Source organism: Rhinoraja longicauda, chromosome 24, assembly GCF_053455715.1.
Source record: "Rhinoraja longicauda isolate Sanriku21f chromosome 24, sRhiLon1.1, whole genome shotgun sequence".
Taxonomy (NCBI): Eukaryota; Metazoa; Chordata; class Chondrichthyes; order Rajiformes; family Arhynchobatidae; genus Rhinoraja; species Rhinoraja longicauda.
The window spans coordinates 26,908,484-26,932,629 of NC_135976.1; the positions used below are offsets into that span (position 1 = coordinate 26,908,484).

General features: G+C 48.7%; 1 protein-coding gene across 1 annotated transcript in view; it reads left to right on the forward strand.

Annotated features, from left to right (window-relative positions):
- Window positions 1-8,187: 8,187 nt before the first annotated feature.
- LOC144605326 (tubby-related protein 3-like) overlaps window positions 8,188-24,146 on the forward strand; it is a 36,737-nt gene continuing 20,778 nt past the window's right edge. Inside the window, exons 1-6 of the mRNA XM_078420452.1 lie at window positions 8,188-8,418; window positions 13,566-13,695; window positions 16,575-16,730; window positions 17,792-17,902; window positions 19,955-20,074; window positions 22,881-23,018. Of these exons, the coding sequence (XP_078276578.1) occupies window positions 8,401-8,418; window positions 13,566-13,695; window positions 16,575-16,730; window positions 17,792-17,902; window positions 19,955-20,074; window positions 22,881-23,018 (673 nt within the window). The 5' untranslated portion in view covers window positions 8,188-8,400. The remainder of the gene's footprint in view (window positions 8,419-13,565; window positions 13,696-16,574; window positions 16,731-17,791; window positions 17,903-19,954; window positions 20,075-22,880; window positions 23,019-24,146) is intronic.

The following is a 24,146-nucleotide window of genomic DNA, read 5'->3' on the forward strand; positions in this document are numbered from 1 at the left end:
AAAAGGTCTTTGGTAAAATGGCATTGTGTACATGTCATTGTCAGTAAATAATGTGTTGAATATTATAACTTCTTTTTTATTTTGTAATAATCAGGATCGATCCTGACTCCGGGTGCTTGTTGTCTGTATGGAGTTTCCACGTTGTCTCCGTGACCTGCGTGGGGTTTCTCCGAGATCTCCAGTTTCCTGTCACACCCCAAATGTGTACAGGTTTGTCGGTTAATTGGTTTGGTTTCAGTGTAAATGATCCCTTAATGTGTGTAAGATAGTGTAAGTGCGTGGGGATCGCTGGTTGGCACGGACTCGGTGGGCCGAAGGGCCTGATACCACCGCGCTGTACCTCTCAACTAAACTAAATCCAACGGCCAGAGACATCTTCACCTGTGGGAGCTGTGTGAGGGTTTGCCTGTCAAGGATAGGCCGAGATGGTGAGTGGGAGTCATAGTCATAGAGTCATAGTGATACAGTGTGGAAACAGGCCCTTCGGCCCAACTTGCCCACACCGGCCAACATGTCCCAGCTACACTAGTCCCACCTGGTCAATATCTCTCCAAACCTGTCCTATCCATGTACCTGTCTAACTGTTTCTTAAACTTTGGGATAGTTCCTGCCTCAACTACCTCCTCTGGCAGCTTGATCCATACACCCACCACCTTTTGTGTAACAAGGTTACCTCTCGGATTCCTATTAAATCTTTTCCCCTTCACCTTCAACCTATGTCCTCTTGTCCTCGATTCCCCTACTCTGGGCACGAGACTCTGTGCATCTAAGGATAGCGGAGTCAGGGGGTATGGGGAGAAGGCAGGAACGGGGTACTGATTGAGAATGATCAGCCATGATCACATTGAATGGATCATAGGAGGAAAATATCAGCCAAAAATGATCAGCCATGATCACATTGAATGGTGGTGCTGGCTCGAAGGGCCGAATGGCCTCCTCCTGCACCTATTGTCTATTGTTTATTGTCTGGTTCATGATTCCCCTACTCTGGGCATTTACCTGATAGACAATAGACAATAGACAATAGGTGCAGGAGTAGGCCATTTGCCCCTTCGAGCCAGCACCACCATTCAATGTGATCATGGCTGATCATTTTTGGCTGATAATTTCCTCCTATAATCTTAGACACCCTCAATCATTCTCTTGCACTCCAAGGAATAAAGTCCTAGCCTGCTCAACCTCTTCCTAGAGCTCAGGGCCTCCAGTCTTGGCAACATCCTCGTATATCTTCTCTGTACTCTTTCCAGCTTAGTAACATCTTTCCTTGCAGAGGGTGACCCAAACTGAATGCAATACTCCACATGCGGCCTCACCACTAACTTGTACAACTGTGACATAACCTCCCGACTTCTATGCCCAATACTCTGACTGACCTGGGCCAATGTGCCAAAAGCAATTTTCCTGAACTCTGGGCAGAGGTAGAGTTCAAGAAAATCTGGCTTATGTCTCTGATTCTTGGAACAATGGAGTGACTCACTTTCAAGAGTTACGAAGTAGAAATTAAGCCGTCAGATCTAAATGGCCACTTGCCAGGCAATGGGTCACAAGAATGAACCTTTTTGGAAAATAATACATTTACTCTTTGTGAACTATGTTTGCATGCTGCTCCGAGTTAGAGAGGAATTTACGAGAATCTAGGAGAATAGAAAAAATGGGGATAACATTGGGATAATGTAAAATGGGTGGTTGATGGTGAGTGTGGGCTCGATGGGCTGAAGGGCCTGTTTCTACGCTTGTGTTCGTCAATGACTCTATGACTAATCTTCATCGCTTGATGAAGGTGATTTCTCCAGAATGTGTAGAAAGGAACTGCAAGATGCTGGTTTATACCAGAATAGACACAAATTGCTGGAGTAACTCAGCAGGTCAGGCAGCATCTATGGAGATAAAACAATGGGTGACCTTTTCAAAGGTTCAAAGATCTGTTTATTGTCACGGGCACCAATTAAGGTACAGTGAAACTCAGAATACCGAGTTTGGGCCGATTCTGAAGAAGGGCCCGAAACTTCAACTATTCCCCCCTCCCCCCCCCCCCCCCCCCCCCCCCCCCCCCATTGGGCTGGGATAGTGGGAGAGATGGGTGCACACTGAGGATGGGGAGTTCGCAGGAATGAGGGAAAGAGTGGAGGAGAGGAATGACATGCAAGTTGTAGAAATCAATGTTCATACCAATGGCACAGGAAGGAACTGCAGATGCTGGTCTACACCGAAGATAGACACAAAACGCTGGAGTAACTCAGCGGGTCAGGCAGCGTCTCTGAGAGAGAAGGAATGGGCGGCGTTCCGGGTCGAGAACCTACTCCAGACGTGGGAGAGGGAAACGAGAGATATGTAAGTGTAAGGTGTGAAAACGAGAGATCAAAGAGGGCGACGTTCAAGGAAAATGTAGAATCGATCGTTGTCAGCTGAGGGGAAGGCAACAAGAAGGCACACACAGTGGAGGCAGGGCTGGAGGGAGTGGAGGTAAGGGAGGGGCAAGTGGGGAGGGGCAAGTGGGGGGTGGGAGCAGGGGAGGGGCAAGTGGGGGGTGGGAGCAGGGGAGGGGCAAGTGGGGGAGGGGCAAGTGGGGGGTGGGGGCAGGGGAGGGGCAAGTGGGGGAGGGGCAAGTGGGGGTGGGGGCAGGGGAGGGGCAAGTGGGGGAGGGGCAAGTGGGGGTGGGGGCAGGGGAGGGGCAAGTGGGGGAGGGGCAAGTGGGGGGTGGGGGCAGGGGAGGGGCAAGTGGGGGAGGGGCAAGTGGGGGTGGGGGCAGGGGAGGGGCAAGTGGGGGAGGGGGTGGAGGCAGGGGAGGGGCAAGTGGGGGTGGGTAGGGGGGGTGGAGTGAGTCAGTGTGGGGAGGAGGGGGGGATAAGGGGGATTGATTGGGGATGAAGGGGGATTGAGCATCCTGTTGAGGGTGCTACAATACAGGAGAGGCTTTAGGTCCAGGGCTCACTCACTCACTCACTCACTCACACCCTCTCCCCTTCCCTGTCCCCCCTCTACGAGGAATGGGCCCAACGGGTCCACTTGGTCTAGTATATATATATATATATATCCATAAGCAAACAATAATTAGTTTCATTTAGTTTAGTTTGAGACATACAGCGCAGAAACAGGCCCTTCGGCCCACTGAGTCCGTGCCGACCAGCGATCCCTGCACACTAGCACTACCAACCACACTAGGGACAATTTACAATTTACAATCTTTACCAAAGCCAATTAACCTACAAACCTGTATGTCTTTGGAACGTGGGAGGAACCCGGAGCAGCCAGAGAAAGCCCACGTGGTCACTGGGAGAACGTGCAAACTCCGTACAGACAGCACCAACTCTACCGTTGCGCCACCGTGCTGTTGTAGCGTTTAATAGCCTGGTGGTTGTAGGGAAGAAGCTGCTCCTGAACAGTTACAGTTTTCAGGCTCCTTCCTGTATCTTCTTCCCGATGACAGGAGGCAGGAGTAGCTTCACCATTCTGATTCCCCCCTCTGTCCCTCGCTCCTGTCCACCAGCTTTGAGCCTCCCTACTCCTCCTTGGCCCCTCCCTACTCTTCCTTGGCCCCTCCCTACTCCTCCTTGGCCCCTCCCTACTCCTTCTTGGCCCCTCCCTACTCCTCCTTGGCCCCTCCCTCCTCCCCATTCACAAACACTTGCATTTATCTTATGTCTCAAGCAGGTGACTTTGAACAGGTTCACATCAGCCACGGATTAGCATTCTCAATTACTCGGTGGCGCAGCGGTAGAGTTGCTGCCTTACACCCGGGTTCGATCCCGACTACGGGTGCCGTCTGTACGGAGTTTGTACGTTCTCCCTGTGACCCACGTGGGTTTTCCCTGAGATCTTCGGTTTCCTCCCACATTCCAAAGACGTGCAGGTTTGTAGTTTAATTGGCTTGGTATAAGTATAAATTGTCCCTAGTGTGTGTAGGATAGTGCTAATGCGGGGATCGCTAGGTGCGGCGAGTGCGGACTCGATGGGCCGAAGGGCCTGTTTCCACGCTGCATCTCTAAATTAAAGCAAACTGCAGAAAGATGTGAACAAGGACTCACAGTTCCGAGGCACAGACTTCATACAGTGTGTCGGATTGAAGAGGCATCCCGGTAGAATTGTGTGCCACTCGACTGGAAACCTCAACACCAACAGGCAGATGGAGAAATCTGATTTACAGAGCAACTGATAATCACTAATGAGCTTTCATTAGTAAAGTGCAAACAAATTGGCAGCAAATGAAAAGTGGGTTTGCCAGAAGATCACATCTCAATCTGTCCAGTTTCTGGCTGGAAATTGTTCCCAAAAATAGAAATGTGGGGCTAATCTTTTTGAAACGGTCGAAGATTTTCTGGACTGAAAGGTCAGTGAGGATTCCAGCAGTGAAACAGTTGCTTCAAGATGGATGCAATGAATTGGCATGTAGAATCAGAGACAGAGGCCTGGTATGGAAGCAGCTCCTTCCAAGACCGCAAGACATTGCAGAGATGTGGACACAGCCCAGACCGTCACGCAAACCACCTTCCCTTCCATTCAGTCTGAAGAAGGGTCCCAACTCGAAACATCACCCATTCCTCCTCTCCAGAGATGCTGCCTGTCACGCTGAGTTACTCCAGCTTTTTGTGTCTATCTTCGTTTTAAGTCAGCTTCTGCAGATCAATAGACAATAGACAATAGGTGCAGGAGGAGGCCATTCGGCCCTTCGAGCCAGCACCGCCATTCAATGTGATCATGGCTGATCATTCTCAATCAGTACCCCGTTCCTGCCTTCTCCCCGTACCCCCTGACTCCACTATCCTTAAGAGCTCTATCTAGTTGTGTTTTATGAATATTGGCAGACCAATTTCCCTCCTGGGATAAATGAAGTTCTATTGTATCGTATCGTCTCGTACAAATGAACAATCAATTGTGTTTAAATATCTAACGATCACTGATTTTCAGTTTAGTTTATGGTCACGTTATTGTCATGTGTGTGAATTATCTTCAGTGCAGTAAATGTCTATGATTCTCTGATCGCAATGGTTCAATGGTTTATTGTCACGTATGCACTGTTCCGTTCAGTTTAGTTTATTGTCACGTGTACCGAGTGAGGTACAGTGAAAAGCTTTTGTTGCGTGCTAACCAGCCAGCGGAAAGACAATACATGATTGCAATCGAGCCATTAACTGTGTGTGGATACAGGATGAGAGAATAACGATTAGTGCAAGGTAAAGCCAGTGAAGTCCAATCAAAGATAGTCTGAGGGTCACCAAATGAGGTAGATAGTAGTTCAGGACTGCTCTGTAATTGTTGGTAGGATGGTTCAGTTGCCTGATAACAGCTGGGAAGCAACTGGCCCTGAATCTGGAGGTGTGCGTTTTCACACTTCTATACCTTTTGCCCGATGGAAGAGGGGAGAAGAGGGAGTGGCCGGGGTACGACTGTCGGTCACTTATGTAAATACTAGCTGATTAACTGTAACTAATAGATCCACTTATTAATTACTGGAAGATAATGTACATTCAAACCCAGACACAGAGTGTTGGAGTAACTCAGTGGGTCAGGCAGTATCTCTTCCAGGACATAAATAGGCGATGTTTTGGGTTGGGATGAGAGTCTGAAGAAGGGCACCTATTTGATAGCCAGAGACGGAGACAAAAGGAACTGCAGATGCTGGTTTACAAAAAAAAAGGACATGAACAGCTGGAGTAGGTCAGCAGGTCGGTGGCGGCAACGGTAGAGTTACTGTCCTACTGTCTTACTGTACTTACTGTCTATGTTTAGAAGGATGAGAGGGGATCTTATCGAAACGTATAAGATTATTAAGGGGTTGGACACGTTAGAGGCAGGAAACATGTTCCCAATGTTGGGGGAGTCCAAAACAAGGGGCCACAGTTTAAGAATAAGGGGTAGGCCATTTAGCACGGAGATGAGGAAAAACTTTTTCAGTCAGAGAGTTGTGAATCTGTGGAATTCTCTGCCTCAGAAGGCAGTGGAGGCCAATTCTCTGACTGCATTCAAGAGAGAGCTAGATAGAGCTCTTAAGGATAGCGGAGTCAGGGGGTATGGGTAGAAGGCAGGAACGGGGTACTGATTGAGAATGATCAGCCATGATCACATTGAATGGCGGTGCTGGCTCGAAGGGCCGAATGGCCTACTCCTGCACCTATCGTCTATTGTCTGTTGTCTATTGTCTACAGCGTCAAAGAGCCGCATTCATTCCTGACTAAAAGTGTTGTCTGTAAGGAGTTTGTACTTTCTCCCTGTGTTCCTGTGGGTTTTCTCCAGGTGTTCTGGTTTCTTCCCATACTCCAAAGACATACCGGTTTGTAGGTTGATTGACTTTGGTAAGTTGTAAAATCGTCCCTAGTGTGTGTAGATTAGTGTATAAGGTTGGCGCGGACTCGGTGGGCCAAAGGGCCTGTTTCCGTGATGAATCTCTAAAGTCTAAAAGTCTAAAGTCAGTCAGCATCTCTGGAGAACATGGATAGGCGAAGTTTTGGGTGTGGACTCTTTTTCCGACACAATAGACAATAGGTGCAGGAGTAGGCCATTCGGCTCTTCGAGCCAGCACCGCCATTCACTGTGATCATGGCTGATCATCTATCTATCAAGGGTCTATCATTCTCTGATAGAGATTGTCCCGACCCAAAACGTCGCCTATCCAAGTTCTCCTGATATGCTGCCTGACCCGCTGCGCTACTCCGGCATCCAATTATTTCTTTCATACATTCAAACCCTGTTCAGCATGTAGCATCTATGGAGAATCTGGAGAAAGTCTGAAAAAGGGTCCCGACTACACTAGTCCCACCTGCCCGCGTATGGCCTATATCCCTCCAAACCTGTCCTATCCATGTACCTGTCTAACTGTTTCTTAAACGTTGGGATAGTCCCCGCCACAACTATCTCCTCTGGCAGCTCGTTCCATACACCCACCACCCTTTGTGTGAAAAAAGTTACCCCTCAGATTTCTATTAAATCTTTTCCCCTTCACCTTAAACCTATGTCCTCTGGTCCTCGATTCCCCGACTCTGGGCAAGAGACCGTGCATCCACCTGATCGATTCCTTTCATGATGCCCTTGTGATCTTTCTGATAGATTCTGCATCTTCCCATTACAGAGAGAGCGTCTCTCATCTGCCACACACTCTGTGGGGTGAGGTTCTTGCTCGCACCCACGCTGTGTCTTGTAGCCTTTGAGGTAAAGGGTGTCCGCTGATGGTATTTGTTCTTCCTTGTAGGGTTCTTGTGAATGAAGCGGGGAGTCCTAAGAGGAGACTGGAGCAACAGGTATCTCAGTGCTTCAATAAGTTGTTAAACTATCACATAGACATTTGGCTTGGGGAGCTTACAACCCAGCATTATGGATATTGCAAGTAAGAATTTCATTGTTCTATCTGGGACATATCTTCTTCTTCTTCTTCTGTCGTATGTCCTTTAGACCTGCAGCTGCGTTGAGGCGAGCTAGGCCAACGTGTCATCGTCCAGGTCAATCAGACCTCGTTCACCATTCGGTGGCCGGTATTTGGGGCAACTGGTGACAATGTGCTCCACTGTCTGTGTGTTGGGTCCCCACACTCGCAGAAGGCACTGTCCACGAGACCCCACCTCTTCATCGCTACTCCATAGCGACCGACGCCTGTCCTCAGGCGATTGAGGGTTATCCACTGCTTTCAGGGCAGGTCCTGGCCAGGGACGCCCATGGGTTCACTGATGTAGCGGTGTGGCCTAGATGGTTCCGCTGACTTCCACTGGTCTCTCCATCTCGTCTTGACCCAGGTGGCCTTGGAAGTGTCAACCGGTGTTGTACAGAGCAGCCCGTGGGCTTGCATGGCGAAGGGGCGCCGTGACTTGAGGCGCACGTGTCGTGGGACATATAACAATAAAACGCTCTTGACTATTGATTTATCTGACTTCAAATAACCGTTGTATCCCCCCTCTCTCCGCCCCTCCCCCACCCAAATCGTTGTACTCACTTCAAAGTCCTCTTGCTGAGTCTCATTGTCTGTAACTCGTTTTCACCTAGCCCACAGCCAACAATGGCCTGTTTCCTTTATCATCGTTTGAGGTGGACTCCTAAACGCCAGGTTTATTATTTTGGTGCCACAGTAATGAGGAGCTAAGCTGACAGGGAGGGAGGGCGGGATCTATCCACACATGTAACTAATGCACAAGTTAATCCTCTTTACCTGCCGCGTCTCTCGGTTTCACTGTTGATCAGCAGCTGCGTGCTGGTGGCGGCCTGCGTGAGGAGTGACCGGTGACCCAGCTACTGTGAGCAAGGCTGATTATCTCCCTCAGCCGACTCTGCTGGCTGCTCACGCTTAGCTGCCGAATGTTTATTTAACGTCCCATTTTATCGTCTCCTCTTTGCAATGAACCGGCTTTTCTGAGGCGCACTCAGAGCCCACGGGGGACCTGCTCCTGGCAGGGTTGTCCATCGATTTGCCTGCCGCCAATGATGTCTGGAGAGAAGGTGAGAAAATGCGTCAGGGTCGGTGATGGAGGAAACCAAACAGAGTCTATGGGGAAGATAGACACAAAGTGCTGGAGTAACTTGGCGGGACAGGCAGCATCTCTGGAGAGAAAGGAATGGGTGACGTTTCGGGTCGAGACCCTTCTTCAGACTGAGAGTTGGGGAGAGGGAGACATTGAGACAAGGGATTAAAAGTAACATTAGCAAATTTGCAGATGATACAAAGCTGGGTGGTAGTGTGAACTGTGAGGAAGATGCTATGAGGTTGCAGGTTGTGTGAGTGGGCGGATACATGGCAGATGCAGTTTAATGTGGATAAGTGTGAGGTTATCCACTTTGGTGGTAAGAATAGGAAGGCAGAGTATTATCTGAATGGTGTCAAATTAGGAAAAGGGGACGTACAACGAGATCTGGGTGTCCTAGTGCATCAGTCACTGAAAGGAAGCATGCAGGTACAGCAGGCAGTGAAGAAAGCCAATGGAATGTTGGCCTTCATAACAAGAGGAGTTGAGTATAGGAGCAAAGAGGTCCTTCTGCAATTGTACAGGGCCCTAATGAGACCGCACCTGGAGTACTGTGTGCAGTTTTGGTCTCCAAATTTGAGGAAGGATATTCTTGCTATTGAGGGCGTGTAGCGTAGGTTTACTAGGTTAATTCCCGGAATGGCAGGACTGTCATATGTTGAAAGACTGGAGCGGCTAGGCTTGTATACACTGGAATTTAGAATGATGAGAGGGGATCTTATCGAAAAGTATAAGATTATTAAGGGGTTGGACACGTTAGAAGTAGGAAACATGTTCCCAATGTTGGGGGAGTCCAGACCAAGGGGCCACAGTTTAAGAATAAGGGGTAGGGCATTTAGAACAAAGAAGAGGAAAAACATTTTCAGTCAGAGAGTTGTAAATCTGTGGAATTCTCTGCCTCAGAAGGCCAATTCTCTGAATCTTTTCAAGAGAGAGCTAGATAGAGCTCTTAAGGATAGCGGAGTCAGGGGATATGGGGAGAAGGCAGGAACGGGATATTGATTGAGAATGATCAGCCATGATCACATTGAATGGCGGTGCTGGCTCGAAGGGCCGAATGGCCTACTCCTGCACCTATTGTCTATTGTCTATTGAGACATGGAAGGGTACAAAGAGCATGCAAGGTGTGAAAAGGACAGATTAAAGCAGACGATGATGAAGGAAATGTACAATGGTTCATTGTTGACAGAGGGGAAGGTGACAATGATACATATAAACAGTAACGGTGCGCGCAGCGGTCGAGTTGCTGCCTTATAGCGCCAGAGAGCCGGGTTGGAACCTGGCTAAGGGTGCTAGTCTGTATGGAGTTTGTACATTCTCACCATGGCCTGCATGGGTTTTCTCCCAGAACTTTGGTTTCCTCCAACACCCCAAATTGTAAATTGTTCCTAGAGTCGGATAGTTATTAATGTGCGTGGATCACTGGTCGGTGCGGACTCGGTGGGCCGAAGGGCCTGTTTCCGCGCTGTAGCTCTAAACTTAACTAAACTAAAAGTAAAATGAATCAAGAGGACAGTGAAACTAGTCGGAGAACTAGGGTGGAGGGAGGGACGGAGAGAGAGGGGAAGCAAGGGTTACTGTGGGAAATTGTCACGAATATTTTTTGGAAAAGGAAAGCAGTTTCTGATTGTGTGCAGCTACAGTTGAGAACGATGATATTGTGAATTGGGCCTGAAGGATTTATCTTTCCTCGTCTAAGAGGATTGAGACTTAGTCTGTGGTAATTATTAACCCTCAAACTACTAATGACCTTGAATTTTTGAAGTGATTGGCTTTATCCAGTTACCTCAGGTTTAAAGTGAATTAAATGAACAAAGCAAGGCTTGTATTCGACGCTACTATTAAACGGTATCATTTAAAGTCGAATTGGTAGTAAGGAAGGCAAATGCAACGATAGGAATTAATTTCAAGAGAACTTGAAAAAGAAAGCAGGGATGTAAATGCTGAGTCTTTATAAGGCGCTGGGCAGACCGTATTTGCAGTATTGCGAGCGTTTTTGGGCCTCGTCTCTGAGGAGGGATGTGCTGATGTTGGAGAGGGTCCAGAGGAGGTTTATGAGAATGATCCCAGGGTTGGGTTGACATATGATGAACATTAGACGGATCTGGGCCTGCACTCGCTGGAGTTTAGAAAGATAAGAGGGGATCTCATTGACACTTACCGAATAATGAAAGGCCTAGGTAGAGTGAATGTGGAGAGGATGTTTCCACTAGTGGGAGAGTCCAGGACCAGAGGGCACAGCCTCAGCATAAAAGGACCTACCTTTAGAAAAGAAATGAGGAGGAATTTCTACAGCTAGAGAGTGGTGAATCCGTGGAATTCATTGCCATTCAGGGTTGTGGAGGCCAAGTCAATGGGTATTTTTAAAGTAGAGATTGACATGTGCTTGATCAATATGGATAGCAGTGGTTAGGGGAGAAGGCAGGAGAATGGGGTTGGGAGGGAAAGATAGATCAGCCATGATTGAATGGCAACGTAGAATCGATGGGCCGAATGGCCTAATTCTGCTCCGATGTCTTTGAACGTAGTAGAATATGAGTGAATTGCAGGAGAATTATGAAAATTTGGATTAAACCCATGTGGTGATGTTTGGGCCAATGCTGACAAACTTAGTCAGAGAGACAAGTTTTAAGTGGTCTTAAAGGAGAGCCAAACAGAGGGGAGGGAGAAGATTCAGTTAAGGAGGGGGTTGTGGGTTGGGGGGAGGGGGAGGGGAAGAAGGGATGGGGGGGGGAGGAGAGGGTGCTGCACCAATGCAGGAGAGGTTTGGGCCCACTTGGTCTATCCCAAATAAAAGTGTTATTATCCATTCGATTTAAACTGCTGATATTTCAGCGTAAAATCTCAAAATGTTTCCTCTCCAAAAATCTATATATATACCTCACTCATCAAATGCAGGCAAATGGGGCTAGCTTAGATGGGGTATCTTGATCAGCTTGGATTAGTTTAGATGGGATATCTTGGACGAGTTGGGCCGAAGGGCCTGTTTCCATGACGTGTGACTCCATGACTCTATGGTTCACTCCAGCACACAAAGTCCTCAATATGCTTTGATCAGGTTGTTGGTTGTTACTGGTACTGTAGTTTAGGATCAGATTTAGGTTTATTATTGTCACACGTACTGAGGTGCAAAGAAAAGCATGCTAACCTACCAAATCATGCAATACTGTACATAAACACAATCAAGCCAAACGCAAGTACAATAGGTGGAGCGAAGAGTATGCAGAATATAGTTCTCCACATCACCTGTACTTTTACATCAGATGGCGGCCATTCCTGAGGTAATACCAAACCTCGATCTTCATTTCACTGGGTGGCATGGTGGCGCAGCGGTAGAGTTGCTGCCTTACAGCGCCAGAGACCCGGGTTCAATCCTGACTACGGGTGCTATCTGTACAGAGTTTGCACGTTCTCCCTGTGACTGCGTGAGTTTTCTCCTGGTGCTCCAGTTTCTCTACACGTTCCAAAGGCTTGTAGGGTAGTAGGTTAATAGGCTTCTGGAAAAATGGTCCCTCGTGTGTAGGGTAGAACTAATGTGCAGTCTGAAGAAGGGTCTCGACCCGAAACGTCACCCATTCCTTCTCTCCTGAGATGCTGCCTGACCTGCTGAGTTACTCCATCATTTTGTGAATAAATACCTTCGATTTGTACCAGCATCTGCAGTTATTTTCTTACACTAATGTGCGGGAGATCGCAGGTGGGCACGGACTTGGTGGGCTGAATGGCCTGTTTTCGCACTGTATCTCTAAAACTCTTTAAAAAACTCTCAGTTGCTGGTTGACATAGTTGGTGTCTCACCACAGCTTCTGATTTAAACACCGTCATCACCCCAGTTGTCCTTGTAGAGCGCTTGCTTTTCCTTTCTTCCCATCTGTCTGATTACTTCGATTGGAAGTTTAGGTTCATGTTCATATATATTGCAAGAAAAGCGTGGAGGCTTCCATTCCATTCCATTCCATTCCATTCCACCTTTGAGAAGTGTCTCTGTGTCCTTCTAGGCTTGCGAAGTGAACATGTGTGTGAACAAATCTCTTGCACTGATCTGTGGAAGAAGGACCATGATGTTGCACTTCAACCCTTCACCGGACCTCAGGGTGGCACAATGGTGCAGTGGTAGAGTTGCTGCCTTACAGCGCCGGAGACCCGGGTTCCATCCAGACCCCGAGTGCTGTCTGTACAGAGTTCGTCCGTTACCTCTGTAACCATGTGGGTTTTCACCAGGTGTTCTGGTTCCCTCCCACACTCCAAAGGCATACAGGTTTAGGTTTGTAGGTTAATTGGCTTCAGTGAGAAAAATTGTACATTGTCCCTAGTGTTGTAGGATGAGAAAGTGGAATAACAGAACTAGTGCAGGTTAGCGTTGGTCGGTGCAGACTCGGTGAGCCGAATGGCCTGTTTCAATACTATATCTCTAAACTAAACTAATTCTTCTCTATTTCCTTTCTTGCTCTCATTTCTGCTGTCTGATGAGTAAGTATTGTCTCATACATTTATTACATGTTAAACTATGTTGTAACTTCCTTCTGGGTACTGGATGAAGCATTGGGCTAGGATTGGGCCTTATATCATCCTGGGATCTGATGTTTAATCCAGCCCAGACTGATGGGCTGAAGGCCAGTGACAGATCTTACATGGTGTCCTGGGCCGGGCTCGTGATCTCCCTGTCAGCGTCGTAGTACAAAGCTGGCTTCAGTTGAGTATGTAATTGGAAGTCTTGACCAAGCCAGTGCAAGCTGGCTGGGTGCGTAAACTACAACGACAGGCTGGCACGGTGGCGCAGCGGTAGAGTTACTGTCTGAAGAAGGGTCTCGACCCGAAACGTCACCCATTCCTTCTCTCCAGAGATGCTGCCTGACTTGCTGAGTTACTCCAGCATTTTGTGCCTACCTTTAACTTGGCATCATGTTTGGCACAAACATTGTGGGTCAAAGGGCCCGTCCCTGTGCTGTACAGTTCTCTGTTCTATGACAATTTCTCATAATCCAGAAACTCATCTGTGGCAGTCTTAAATACACCTCGGCTCCTTGTCTGATTTGATTCTGGATGGATCTTGCTCTCGGTATCGTGGGTCTGTTCCGGCTAACGATTGTCTTCTCGTCCACACAGCGCGCGCTTCTGGAGCAGAAACAGAAGAAGAAACGGCAGGAGCCTCTGATGGTTCAGTCCAACACCGAGGACAAGGAGCCAAAGAAGACCAGGACAAAACGCACGGATGAACAAACCCCACTGGTCGAAGCAAAGGCAGTAAACCAGAGTAAGACGCATTGGTCACTAGCTTCCAGGATGAAGCTAGCTTCCAGCTTCAAACGATGACCGTTTGACAGCACTGGGCCTGTACTCGCTGGAGTTTAGAAGAATGTGGGAGGGGGGGAGGGCCTCATTGTAAAGTACCGATTAGTGAAAGGCTTGGATAGAATGGATGCAGAGAGGATGTTTGCAATCTTGGGAGAGTCCAGGACTCTCCAGGCCAATGCCTCAGAATTAAAGGACGTTCCTTTAGGAAGGAATTGAGGAGGAATTTCTTTAGTCAGAGGGTGGTGAATCTGTGGAATTCTTTGCCCCAGAAGGCCGTGGAGGCCCAGTCAATGGATATTTTTAACGCAGAGATAGATTCGTGACTAGTACGGGTGTCAGGGGTTATGGGAAGAAAGCAGGAGAATGGGTTTAGGAGGGAGAGATAGATCAGCCATGATTGAATGGCGGAGTAGACTTGATGGGCTGAATGGCCTAATTCTGCTCCTATCACATATGACCTTCTAATGGAGACAATTTCCCAGACTTCCAAAGTGTATTTCGAGCAGTCACTGTTTTTATTTCAGATTTTCAATGCCTGAAGTTATTGTGAATTTAATTGACAGAAAGTAAGATAATACGTTGAATGATCAGCAAACTATTTGATGGAACAGAGCACATCACTTCTTTATCAACACTTGTTCTCAACGTAGTTAAGAGTCAGCATTGAATGGAAGTAGTTCATGCAATATCAATTTGTGTGCAGAATTTACTAAAGTCATCTCTGTGTTCATCTCCTGCTGAAGCTTCAATCTGCTTTGAGTATCTCAGGCAATCCTTTATTAAAGGTGGCTTTTTTTTATCAAACCATTTTTAGTTTAGGTTAAAGATAGACACAAAAAGCTGGAGTAACTCAGCGGGACAGGCAGCATCTCTGGAGAAAAGGAATGGGTAAAGCTTCGGGTCGAGACCCTGCTTCAGACTTCTTTAGATTAGTTTTGTTTAGTTATTCTGCCCATTGAGTCTTTTTATTTAGTTTAGTTTTGTGATAGAGCCTGGAAACAGGCCCCTTCGGCCCACAGTGTTGGCGCCGACCAGCGATAGACAATAGACAATAGGTGCAGGAGGAGGCTATCCTTAAGAGCTCTATCTAGATCCCCCGTACACTAACACTATCCTACACACGAGGGATAATTTACAGTAGCCAATTAACCCACAAACCTGTACGTCTTTGGAATGCAGGAGGAAACCGGTCACGGGGAGAAAGTGCAAACTCGGTACAGACAGGACCTGTAGTCAGGATTGAACCTGGGTCTCTGGCGCTGTGAGGCAGCAACTCTACCACTGTGCCACCGTGCCACCCCCTACAATCAACTACAATCCTGTGGCACCTCCTGGGCCAGAAGGTGTGGACCACCTCACTGAGACGGTGAGGGTGGGAATCCGTGATGACCTCAGTGAAAGTTTTTCAAGGCGTTTTATGAGGAGTTATCCTGTGGCTTTATGTGGAGAGTGCAGGCCCGAGTTAGAGTTAGAAACATAGAAAACAGGTGCGGGAGTAGGCCATTCGGCCCCTTCGGGCCAGCACTGCCATTCAACATGATCATGGCTGATCATCCTAAATCAGTACCCGGTTCCTGCTTTCTCCCCATATCCCTTGATTCCGTCAGCCCTAAGAACTGTATCTAACAAGTTCATGTGTCCAACTGAGCCTTGAGCCTTTAGAAACATAGAAACATAGAGAATAGGTGCAGGAGGAGGCCATTCGGCCCTTCGAGCCAGCACCGCCATTCATTGTGATCATGGCTGATCATCCACAATCAGTAACCTGTGCCCAACTTCTCCCCATATCCCTTTATTCCACTGGCCCCCAGAGCTCTATCTAACTCTCTCTTAAATCCATCCAGTGATTTGGCCTCCACTGCCCTCTGTGGCAGAGAATTCCACAAATTCACAACTCTCTGGGTGAAAAAGTTCCTTCTCATCTCAGTTTTAAATGGCCTCCCCTTCATTCTAAGACTGTGTGTGTCCCCTGGTTCTGGACTCCCCCAACATTGGGAACATTTTTCCTGCATCTAGCTTGTCCAGTCCTTTTATAATTGTATACGTCCTCTTTGTGTGGACGTCTGTGATGTAGCCCTGTGTGTGGACATACAGGTCCGAGGTCTTATTCAATTCAATGGGTCAATGATACTTTATTGTCACGTGTACCTAGGTAGAGTGAGATTCTTTGTCTTTGCATACAGCCCGGTAAAATCACACAACAGACTTCACCGAGGCATTCGGCAAAGAATCGCTACGTTTCTGGCGCCGACAATCATCCCAAAGTTCTCCATGTAGCCTTATCTTCTTGCGGCGCTCCCCTCCCCCCCCCCACCCACCCCCACCCCCCCCCCCCCTCCCACTCCCACCTCCCACGAGTCCGCACCGACCAGCGATCCCCGCACACTTACACTATCCTGCACACACTAGGGACAATTTACAATTATACCAAGCCAATTTACCTACAAACCTGCACGTCTTTGGAGTGTGGGAGGAAACCGGAGAACCCGGAGAAAACCCACACGGGTCACGGGGAGAAGGTACAATCTCCCCGTAGTCGGGGTGGCACTGGGGCCCCTGGTGCTGTAAGGCAGCAACTCCACCCCTTTTGGGCTCTTGGACGTTGTGGCAGACCAGCCGTTCATAACGCACTGCTTTAGGTTTTGGTGGAGTTCTCTCCGTAAACCTCCAGATCGGAACTGCTGCCAACTTGCCAAACAGTGCCTTGTGTGTTACTCGGGACACCTCTCATCAGTGGCATTGTTTGCTCCCCCCCTTCCCCCCACCCACCCACCCACCCGCCCCCCCATCCTCGCCTCCCACCCCACCCCACCTTACTCGTCCGCGTTCTCTCACAAGTCACGGACAAGAAGCCGAGGAAGAAGAAGCCAAAGTCGGAGGCCGAGGACCCCGAGCCGGAGAAAGACCCCTACGCCAAGTTCATCAAAGACCCCAAGAAGAAGAAGGAGAATCCAGCATCCTATTTCACTGTTGGCAAAGCGTGCAAAAAGCAAGGTACGTGGACCCAGCCCGGCGATGGTGCCCAGCACAGCCCAGCGCATCCCACCACGCAAAGCAACGTTGAAACATGCATAGACACAAAGTGCCGCAGTCGCTCAGCGGGACAGGCAGCATCTCTGGAGAGAAGGAACGGCCGACGTTTCGGGTTCTTCAAACATACCTCTCCAGAGATGCTGCCTGACCCGCTGAGTTACTCCAGCATTTTGTGAGGCACCTAAGTTTAGTTCAGAGATGCAGCGCAGAGACAAACCCCACCGAGTCCGATCCCCCGCACACTTACACTGTCCCACACACACGGGGGACAATTTACAATGACACCGAGCCAATTCACCTACAAGCCCTGCGCGTCTGTGGAGTGTGGGAGGAAGTCGGAGATCCCGGAGAAAAACCCACGCGGGTCACGGGGAGAAGGTACAAACTCCGCACAGACAGCTCCCGCAGTCAGGATGGAACCCGGGTCTGTGGTGCTGTAAGGCAGCAACTCCACCATGGCCCAAAATGGCAAGCTTTGAGGGGGAAAAGCAAGCATCCATTCATGTAGCACCTCGCATGATAGACAATAGACAATAGGTGCAGGAGTAGGCCATTCAGCCCTTCGAGCCAGCACCGCCATTCAATGCGATCATGGCTGATCACTCTCAATCAGTACCCCGTTCCTGCCTTCTCCCCATACACCCTCACTCCGCTATCCTTAAGAGCTCTATCCAGCTCTCTCTTGAAAGCATCCAACGAACTGGCCTCCACTGCCTTCTGAGGCAGAGAATTCCACACCTTCACCACTCTCTGACTGAAAAAGTTCTTCCTGATCTCAGAACCTCCCAGCTTAATGCTGATGAAATCCCCCTGCAACGTTGGACCTCAGTCTGTACACAGCCATCCCCCACCTGTAGCGTTGCAAGAGTGGAGCTGCTTCCACTCTATGTTACTCCCACAGGCACTCACATCACCTGCTTGCTCACCAACTAATTGCCTTGCCCGGATATCGCTGACATTGCGTTCTCGCGCAAAGAATGCCTTCATTTTATGTTCTTTCATTTAACGAAACTTCATCACAGAGGAGTCTAGGGGTGAGGATGCCGAGAACAAGGAGGAAGAGGAATTAGAGGTGACTGCCACAAATCGTGCGAAAAAGAAAGTGCCAAGAGAGAGAAAATCTAAACACAAAGGTCAGGCATTCAACCGGTATCACGTTTAAAGTCTGTGTGTGTGTGTGTGTGTGTGTGTGTGTGCACGTCGGTGTATGTATCCGTGTGTGCACCTGGGTGTGCCTGTGCATGTGGGGTGTGTGTTCCTGTGAGTGTATGTGTGTGAGTGTGTGTGCACATGGGTGTCTGTGCATATGGGTGTGTCTTTGTGCACACGTGTGTGTCTGCGTGCCAGTGTGTGTGTATCCGTGTGTGCACCTTGGCGTGTCTGTGCATGTGGGTGTGCGTTTGTGCATGTGTGAGCACCTGTGTGTATGTGTGTACATTGGTGTGTGCATGCGTGTGTGTGCTTTGGTGTGCGTATGAGATCACCCGTGTTTGTACATAGGTCTGCAGTTCCTTGTGTTTACTGTGTAGGTCATCATGTTTCACATGTGTGAGAGTGTACGTGTGTGTGTACACGATATGTCTTTATGATTGCCTGTATGCTCTTGAGTGTGTGCATGTATATAATATATATATATACACACATATATATTATATTGTATATATTTATGTATATGTATGCACCATTCTTGGATGGAGCTGTTCCCAAACCACGCTGTGATGCAACATGTAGTAATCAGGCTCGGAATTTAACATGAGAAAGGAGGCCGCTCCCTCCATCATCTGAAGGGAATCAATGATTTGCAGCTCCCATGGTGAATGAGTTGAGTTCAGGAAAGAACATTGGTTATTCATTAAAGGGAGGTCACGTTCCCCAAGCTTCACACTGTTGGCAGTGATCGAGCTCACATCCTTCATTCCACCCTCAGCCGGTTCCATTTCCTGCTACAAAACTGGTACATTGTAGGTTGTTTCTCCAAAGCCTCTCTGATAGAGATGAGGACCTGCAGAACACAACCGTAGATCTCAGGACCGGGCGGCACGGTGGCGCAGCGGTAGAGTTGCTGCCTTACGGCACCAGAGACCCGGGTTCGATCCTGACTACGGGCGCTGTCTGTATGGAGTTTGTACGTTCTCCCCGTGACCACGTGGGTGTGCACCGAGATCTTCGGTTTCCTCCCAAACTCCAAAGACGTACGGGTTTGTAGGTTATTTGGCTTGGTATAAGTGTAAATTGACCCTAATATGTAGGATAGCGTTAATGTGCTGGGATCGCTATTCACTGATCTCGGAGAAAGTCCACGCAGGTCACGGGGAGAACGTACAAACTCCGTACAGACAGCACCCGTAGTCTCTGGCGCTGGAAGCATGGTAAGGCAGCAACTCTACCGCTGCGTCCTAGATTTAGTATGAGGGGGAAATGGAGGGTGGTGGGTATAAGGAACAAGTATATGGAGGTTGAAGCAGGTCCTATAACAGCATTTAAAAAGTACTGGGACATGGATAGGGAAGGTTTAGAGAGTTATGGACCAACCACAGGCAAATGGGACTAGCTTAGATGGGGCATCTTGGTTGGCATGGACGAGTTGGGGCAAAGGACCTGTTTCCATGATGCATGACGCAATGTCTCTAGTGGTTGAGAGTGGGATTTCATGATATTTCAAATAAACACATAAGATCAAAGAAGGACTCAAAATGCTGGAGTAACTCAGTGGGTCAGGCAGCAAGTCTGGAGAAAAGGAATAGTGACGTTTCGGGTCGAGACCCTTCAGATGCTTTGAGATGCTGCCTGTCCCGCTGAGTTACTCCAGCTTTTTGTGTCTCTCTTCGGTTTAAACCAGCTTCTGCAGTTCCTTCCTACACATATAAGGTCATTCATCTTCTTGACGTTCTATATTTATATATTTTTTTGGGCCTTCATCCCTGCCTTTGGTGCTCTAAGTTAACCTCCTTCTAATGGACAGGGAGGATCTTCTGATTACCCTTTCCTTCTCTCCATTGCTCTGATCCGCAAATCCATTTCCACTAATCTCTGGTTCCTGTATCCTCCCTTTCTCGGCCTTGCGTTGTCACGAGTAGCCTAGACCTGCTTCTGTTGCTGATCTCCTGGTGTTCCCATCTCCCGGTCTGACTGACTTTTTCTCTTCACGCTTTCACCGCCTGCATCCGTCACCGGCTGCCGTTCAGAACCAGACAAGGATGAGCCCGAGTCCAAGACCAGAGGGAAATCCAGCAAAACCCCCAGAAAGGATACCACCTTAACCTTTCAGGCCGGGGGTGAGATAAAGGCCAGAAGCAGAAAGAAAGGTTAGCCTCGTTCCCCCGTCTATCCACTCTCAGTCTGAAGAAGGGTCTCGACCCGACACGTCACCTCCTCCGTTTTTCATTTTGCACTAAACCATTTTTTATTCTGCTCAAAACCCAAATGCTGGAGGATATCAGTGGTGGCTGGTCATAAGGTCATCTGGTCATAAGGTCATCTGGTCATAAGGTCATCTGGTCATAAGGTCATCTGGTCATAAGGTCATCTGGTCATAAGGTCATCTGGTCATAAGGTCATCTGGTCATAAGGTCATCTGGTCATAAGGTCATCTGGTCATAAGGTCATCTGGTCATAAGGTCATCTGGTCATAAGTGATAGGAGTAGAATTAGGCCAGCTAACTTTCCCTCCCAACCCCATTCTCCTGACTTCTCCCTATCAACCTCTGACACCCGTACTAATCAAGAATCTATCTATCTCTGCCTTAAAAATATCCACTGACTTGGCCTCCACAGCCTTCTGTGGCAAAGAATTCCACAGGTTCACCACCCTTTGACTAAATAAATTGCTCCTCATCTCCTTCCTAAAAGAACACCCTTTAATTCTGAGGCTATGACCTCTAGTCCTAGAAACATCCTCTCCACATCCACTCTATCCAAGCCTTTCACTATTCTCTATGTTTCAACAAGGTCCCCCCCCATTCTTCTAAACTCCAGCGTGTACAGGCCCTGTGCCGCCAAATGCTCATCATAGGTTAACCTACTCATTCCTGGGATCGTTCTTGTAAACCTCCTCTGGACCCTCTCCAAGAGCCAGCACATCCTCAGATATGGTACCCAAATTTGCTCACAATATTCCAAATGCGGCTTTCCCAGCGCCTTGTAGAGCCTCAGCATTACATCCCTGTTTTTGTATACAAGCCCTCTTGGAATAAATGCTGGCATTGAGTTTGATTTCCTTACTACTGATTCGACATGCGGATTAACCTTGTGGGAGTCCCGCACCAGCACTCCCAAGTCCCAAGGATGGAAATTAACATATGACGTTTTGGGTCGGGACCTTTCTTCAGACCAAAGATACCAGAGTAACAAGATGGACCACTCCGTTGAAATCGCCTATACTGAAGTGTGGTACGCAAAGGAGCGTAGCGTCCGCCATTTTAGTAGCCAAACCCGGCGTTCACTATGCCTCTCGCAGTGTAATCAGTGCTTTGGGGGAAAAGTATGTGTGATGGTACCATTAAAATGCAGAATATATCTCATCTATCAATTCACAGATTTTTGTTATTTTTCTTTTAAAATGTTTCTGCAAGTTTCTGCCTACTAAAATGGCGCCGTGACGTACTACGGGTCTTAGGGTCGAGCGGTCTATCTTGTTCCTCTAGTATCTTTGCTTCAGACTGTCTATTTTCCTACCTGACCTGCTGTATTCCTGCACAGTTTGTTTATTGCTCAAAATTCCCACATCTGTATTCTGATCTGTCCTCATCTTTATTCTGCTGTCTGGTATTCCCAATGCATCAACTGGCGTTACATTCACTAGGGTATGACAGGCAGTCTTGCATTCGCAGAGAATGGGGAGGTGTTTGGTCGACAAGCACTGACATTGAAAAACTGCTTCCATTGTCAATAGACAATAGACAATAGGTGCAGGAGGAGGCCATTCGGCCCTTCGAGCCAGCACCGCCATTCAATGTGATCATGGCTGATCATTCTCTATCAGTACCCCGTTCCTGCCTTCTCCCCTGACTCCGCTATCCTTAAGAGCTCTATCTAGCTCTCTCTCTCTCAAGAGATTCAGGATCCTTAGGGCTTGAGATTTAAAACCATTGGCAACAGAAGCCTTGGGCTAAATTCAGTCAACGGTCCTTGACCCAACAGCAAAGGAAACTGATAAATTCTATCCCGATTGCCAGCTGCTCTAAACACTGGTGTATGTCAGGACTAGTAACTCTCCACTAGAATAAGTGCTCAGTTTAGTTTACTTTAGTTTACTCTATTATCACATGAACCAAGGTACAGCGAAAATATTTTTTTGTTGCATGCTGTATAACCAGCTGAAAGACTATACATTATTACAATCAGTGGACAGATACAGGATAAAGGGAGTGATATTTAGTGCAAGATAAAGTCCTGTTAAATCTGATCAAAGATAGTCCGAGGTATTTATTCACAAAATGATGGAGTAACTCAGCAGGTCAGGCAGTATCTCGGGAGAGAAGGAATGGGTGACGTTTCGGGTCGAGACCCTTCTTCAGACTGAAGAAGGGTCTCGACCCGAAACGTCACCCATTCCTTCTCTCCCGAGATGCTGCCTGACCTGCTGAGTTAGTCCAGCATTTTGTGAATAAATACCTTCGATTTGTACCAGCATCTGCAGTTATTTTCTTATCAAGATAGCCCGAGGGTCTCAATGAGGTGGATGGTAGATCAGGACCGCTCTCTAGTTGGTGATAAGATGGGAGATATTATCCCTGAATCTGGAGGTGTGTGTTTTCACACTTCTGTAAATCTTGCCTGATGGGAGAGGGGAGGAGAGGGTAAGACTGGTCCTTGATTATGCTGGTGGCCTCGCTGAGGCAGCGTGAAGTGTAGATGGAAGTGCCGAGAGCAGAAAGTACTGAGGTTGATAGTGGGCCGAGGGGCCATTCTATCAATGGGTGGTCAGTAAATTCCCAATGGATTTGAACGGGAATGAAAATCAGGAGAGTTGACAGACAGCCAGCCACCCGAGTCAGTATTGCTCGACGCTTCTCAATACACTTTGAGTTATTTTCTTCCCTCCATCTTCTGATTCACTCTGTTCGTCTTTCTTTTCTTTGTGCCTGCACTTTCCGCCGCTCCACTGCCCAGGGGTACAGTCGGAGCAGGATGAGAGTGAGGACCCAGAACCCAACCCAAAGGCCACAAAAACCAAACAGAAGAAGCGAGCGACCAACCTGCTCCAGGCTGGAGGTGCAGCGAACAAGGAGAAAAAGGCCAAGAAGAAAGGTGACACCTGCTTCAGTCGCTCCTGCCCTTTGCTTAGTAAAGTATCACTGGCCTTCCGCCAGGCTCTTCCTTCCTCCCTCCCTCCCTCCCTCCCTCCCTCCCTCCCTCCCTCCCTCCCTCCCTCCCTCCCTCTCTCCCTCCCTCCCTCCCTCCCTCCCTCCCTCCCTCCCTCCCTCCCTCCCTCCCTCCCTCCCTCCCTCCCTCCCTCCCTCCCTCCCTCCCTCCCTCCCTCCCTCCCTCCCTCCCTCCCTCCCTCCCTCCCTCCCTCCCTCCCTCCCTCCCTCCCTCCCTCCCTCCCTCCCTCCCTCCCTCCCTCCCTCCCTCCCTCCCTCCCTCCCTCCCTCCCTCCCTCCCTCCCCTCCCTCCCTCCCTCCCCTCCCTCCCTCCCTCCCTCCCTCCCTCCCTCCCTCCCTCCCTCCCCTCTCTCCCTCTCTCCCTCTCTCCCTCTCTCCCTCTCTCCCTCTCTCCCTCTCTCCCTCTCTCCCTCTCTCCCTCTCTCCCTCTCTCCCTCTCTCCCTCTCTCCCTCTCTCCCTCCCTCCCTCAGCACTGCCTCTCCATGACCTCCCACAGTAGGTCAGACTGTCCTGCCACTAGATGCAGTCAATACTCACAGCCCGGACAAGTACCAGGCCCAATTGTGTGTCATGCGTTGAAATCAAGACGCATGGGGTATCATTGAAGCATTCAAGGGCAGCGTGGTGGCACAGTGGTAGAGTTGCTGCCTTACAGCGCCAGAGACCCGGGTTTGATCCTGACTACGGGTGCTGTCTGTCCGGAGTTTGTACGTTCATAAGTTCTAGGAGCAGAATTAGGCCATCCAGCCCATCAAGTCTACTCTGCCATTCAATCATAGCTGATCCATCTTTCCCACTCAACCCCATTCTCATGCCTTCTCTCCATAACCCCTGCCACATGTACAAATCATGCATCTGTCAATCACCGCCGTAAGAATATTCATTGACTCGGCCTCCACAGCCGCATGTGGCAATGGATTCCACAGATTCACCACGCTCTGACGAAATAAATTCCTCCTCATCTCCTTTCCAAAGGTACATCCTTTATTCTGAGTTTATGCCCTCTGTCGGAACCCTTCTTCAGGCTGAAAGTAGAAGGGGGTGGGGGGGGGG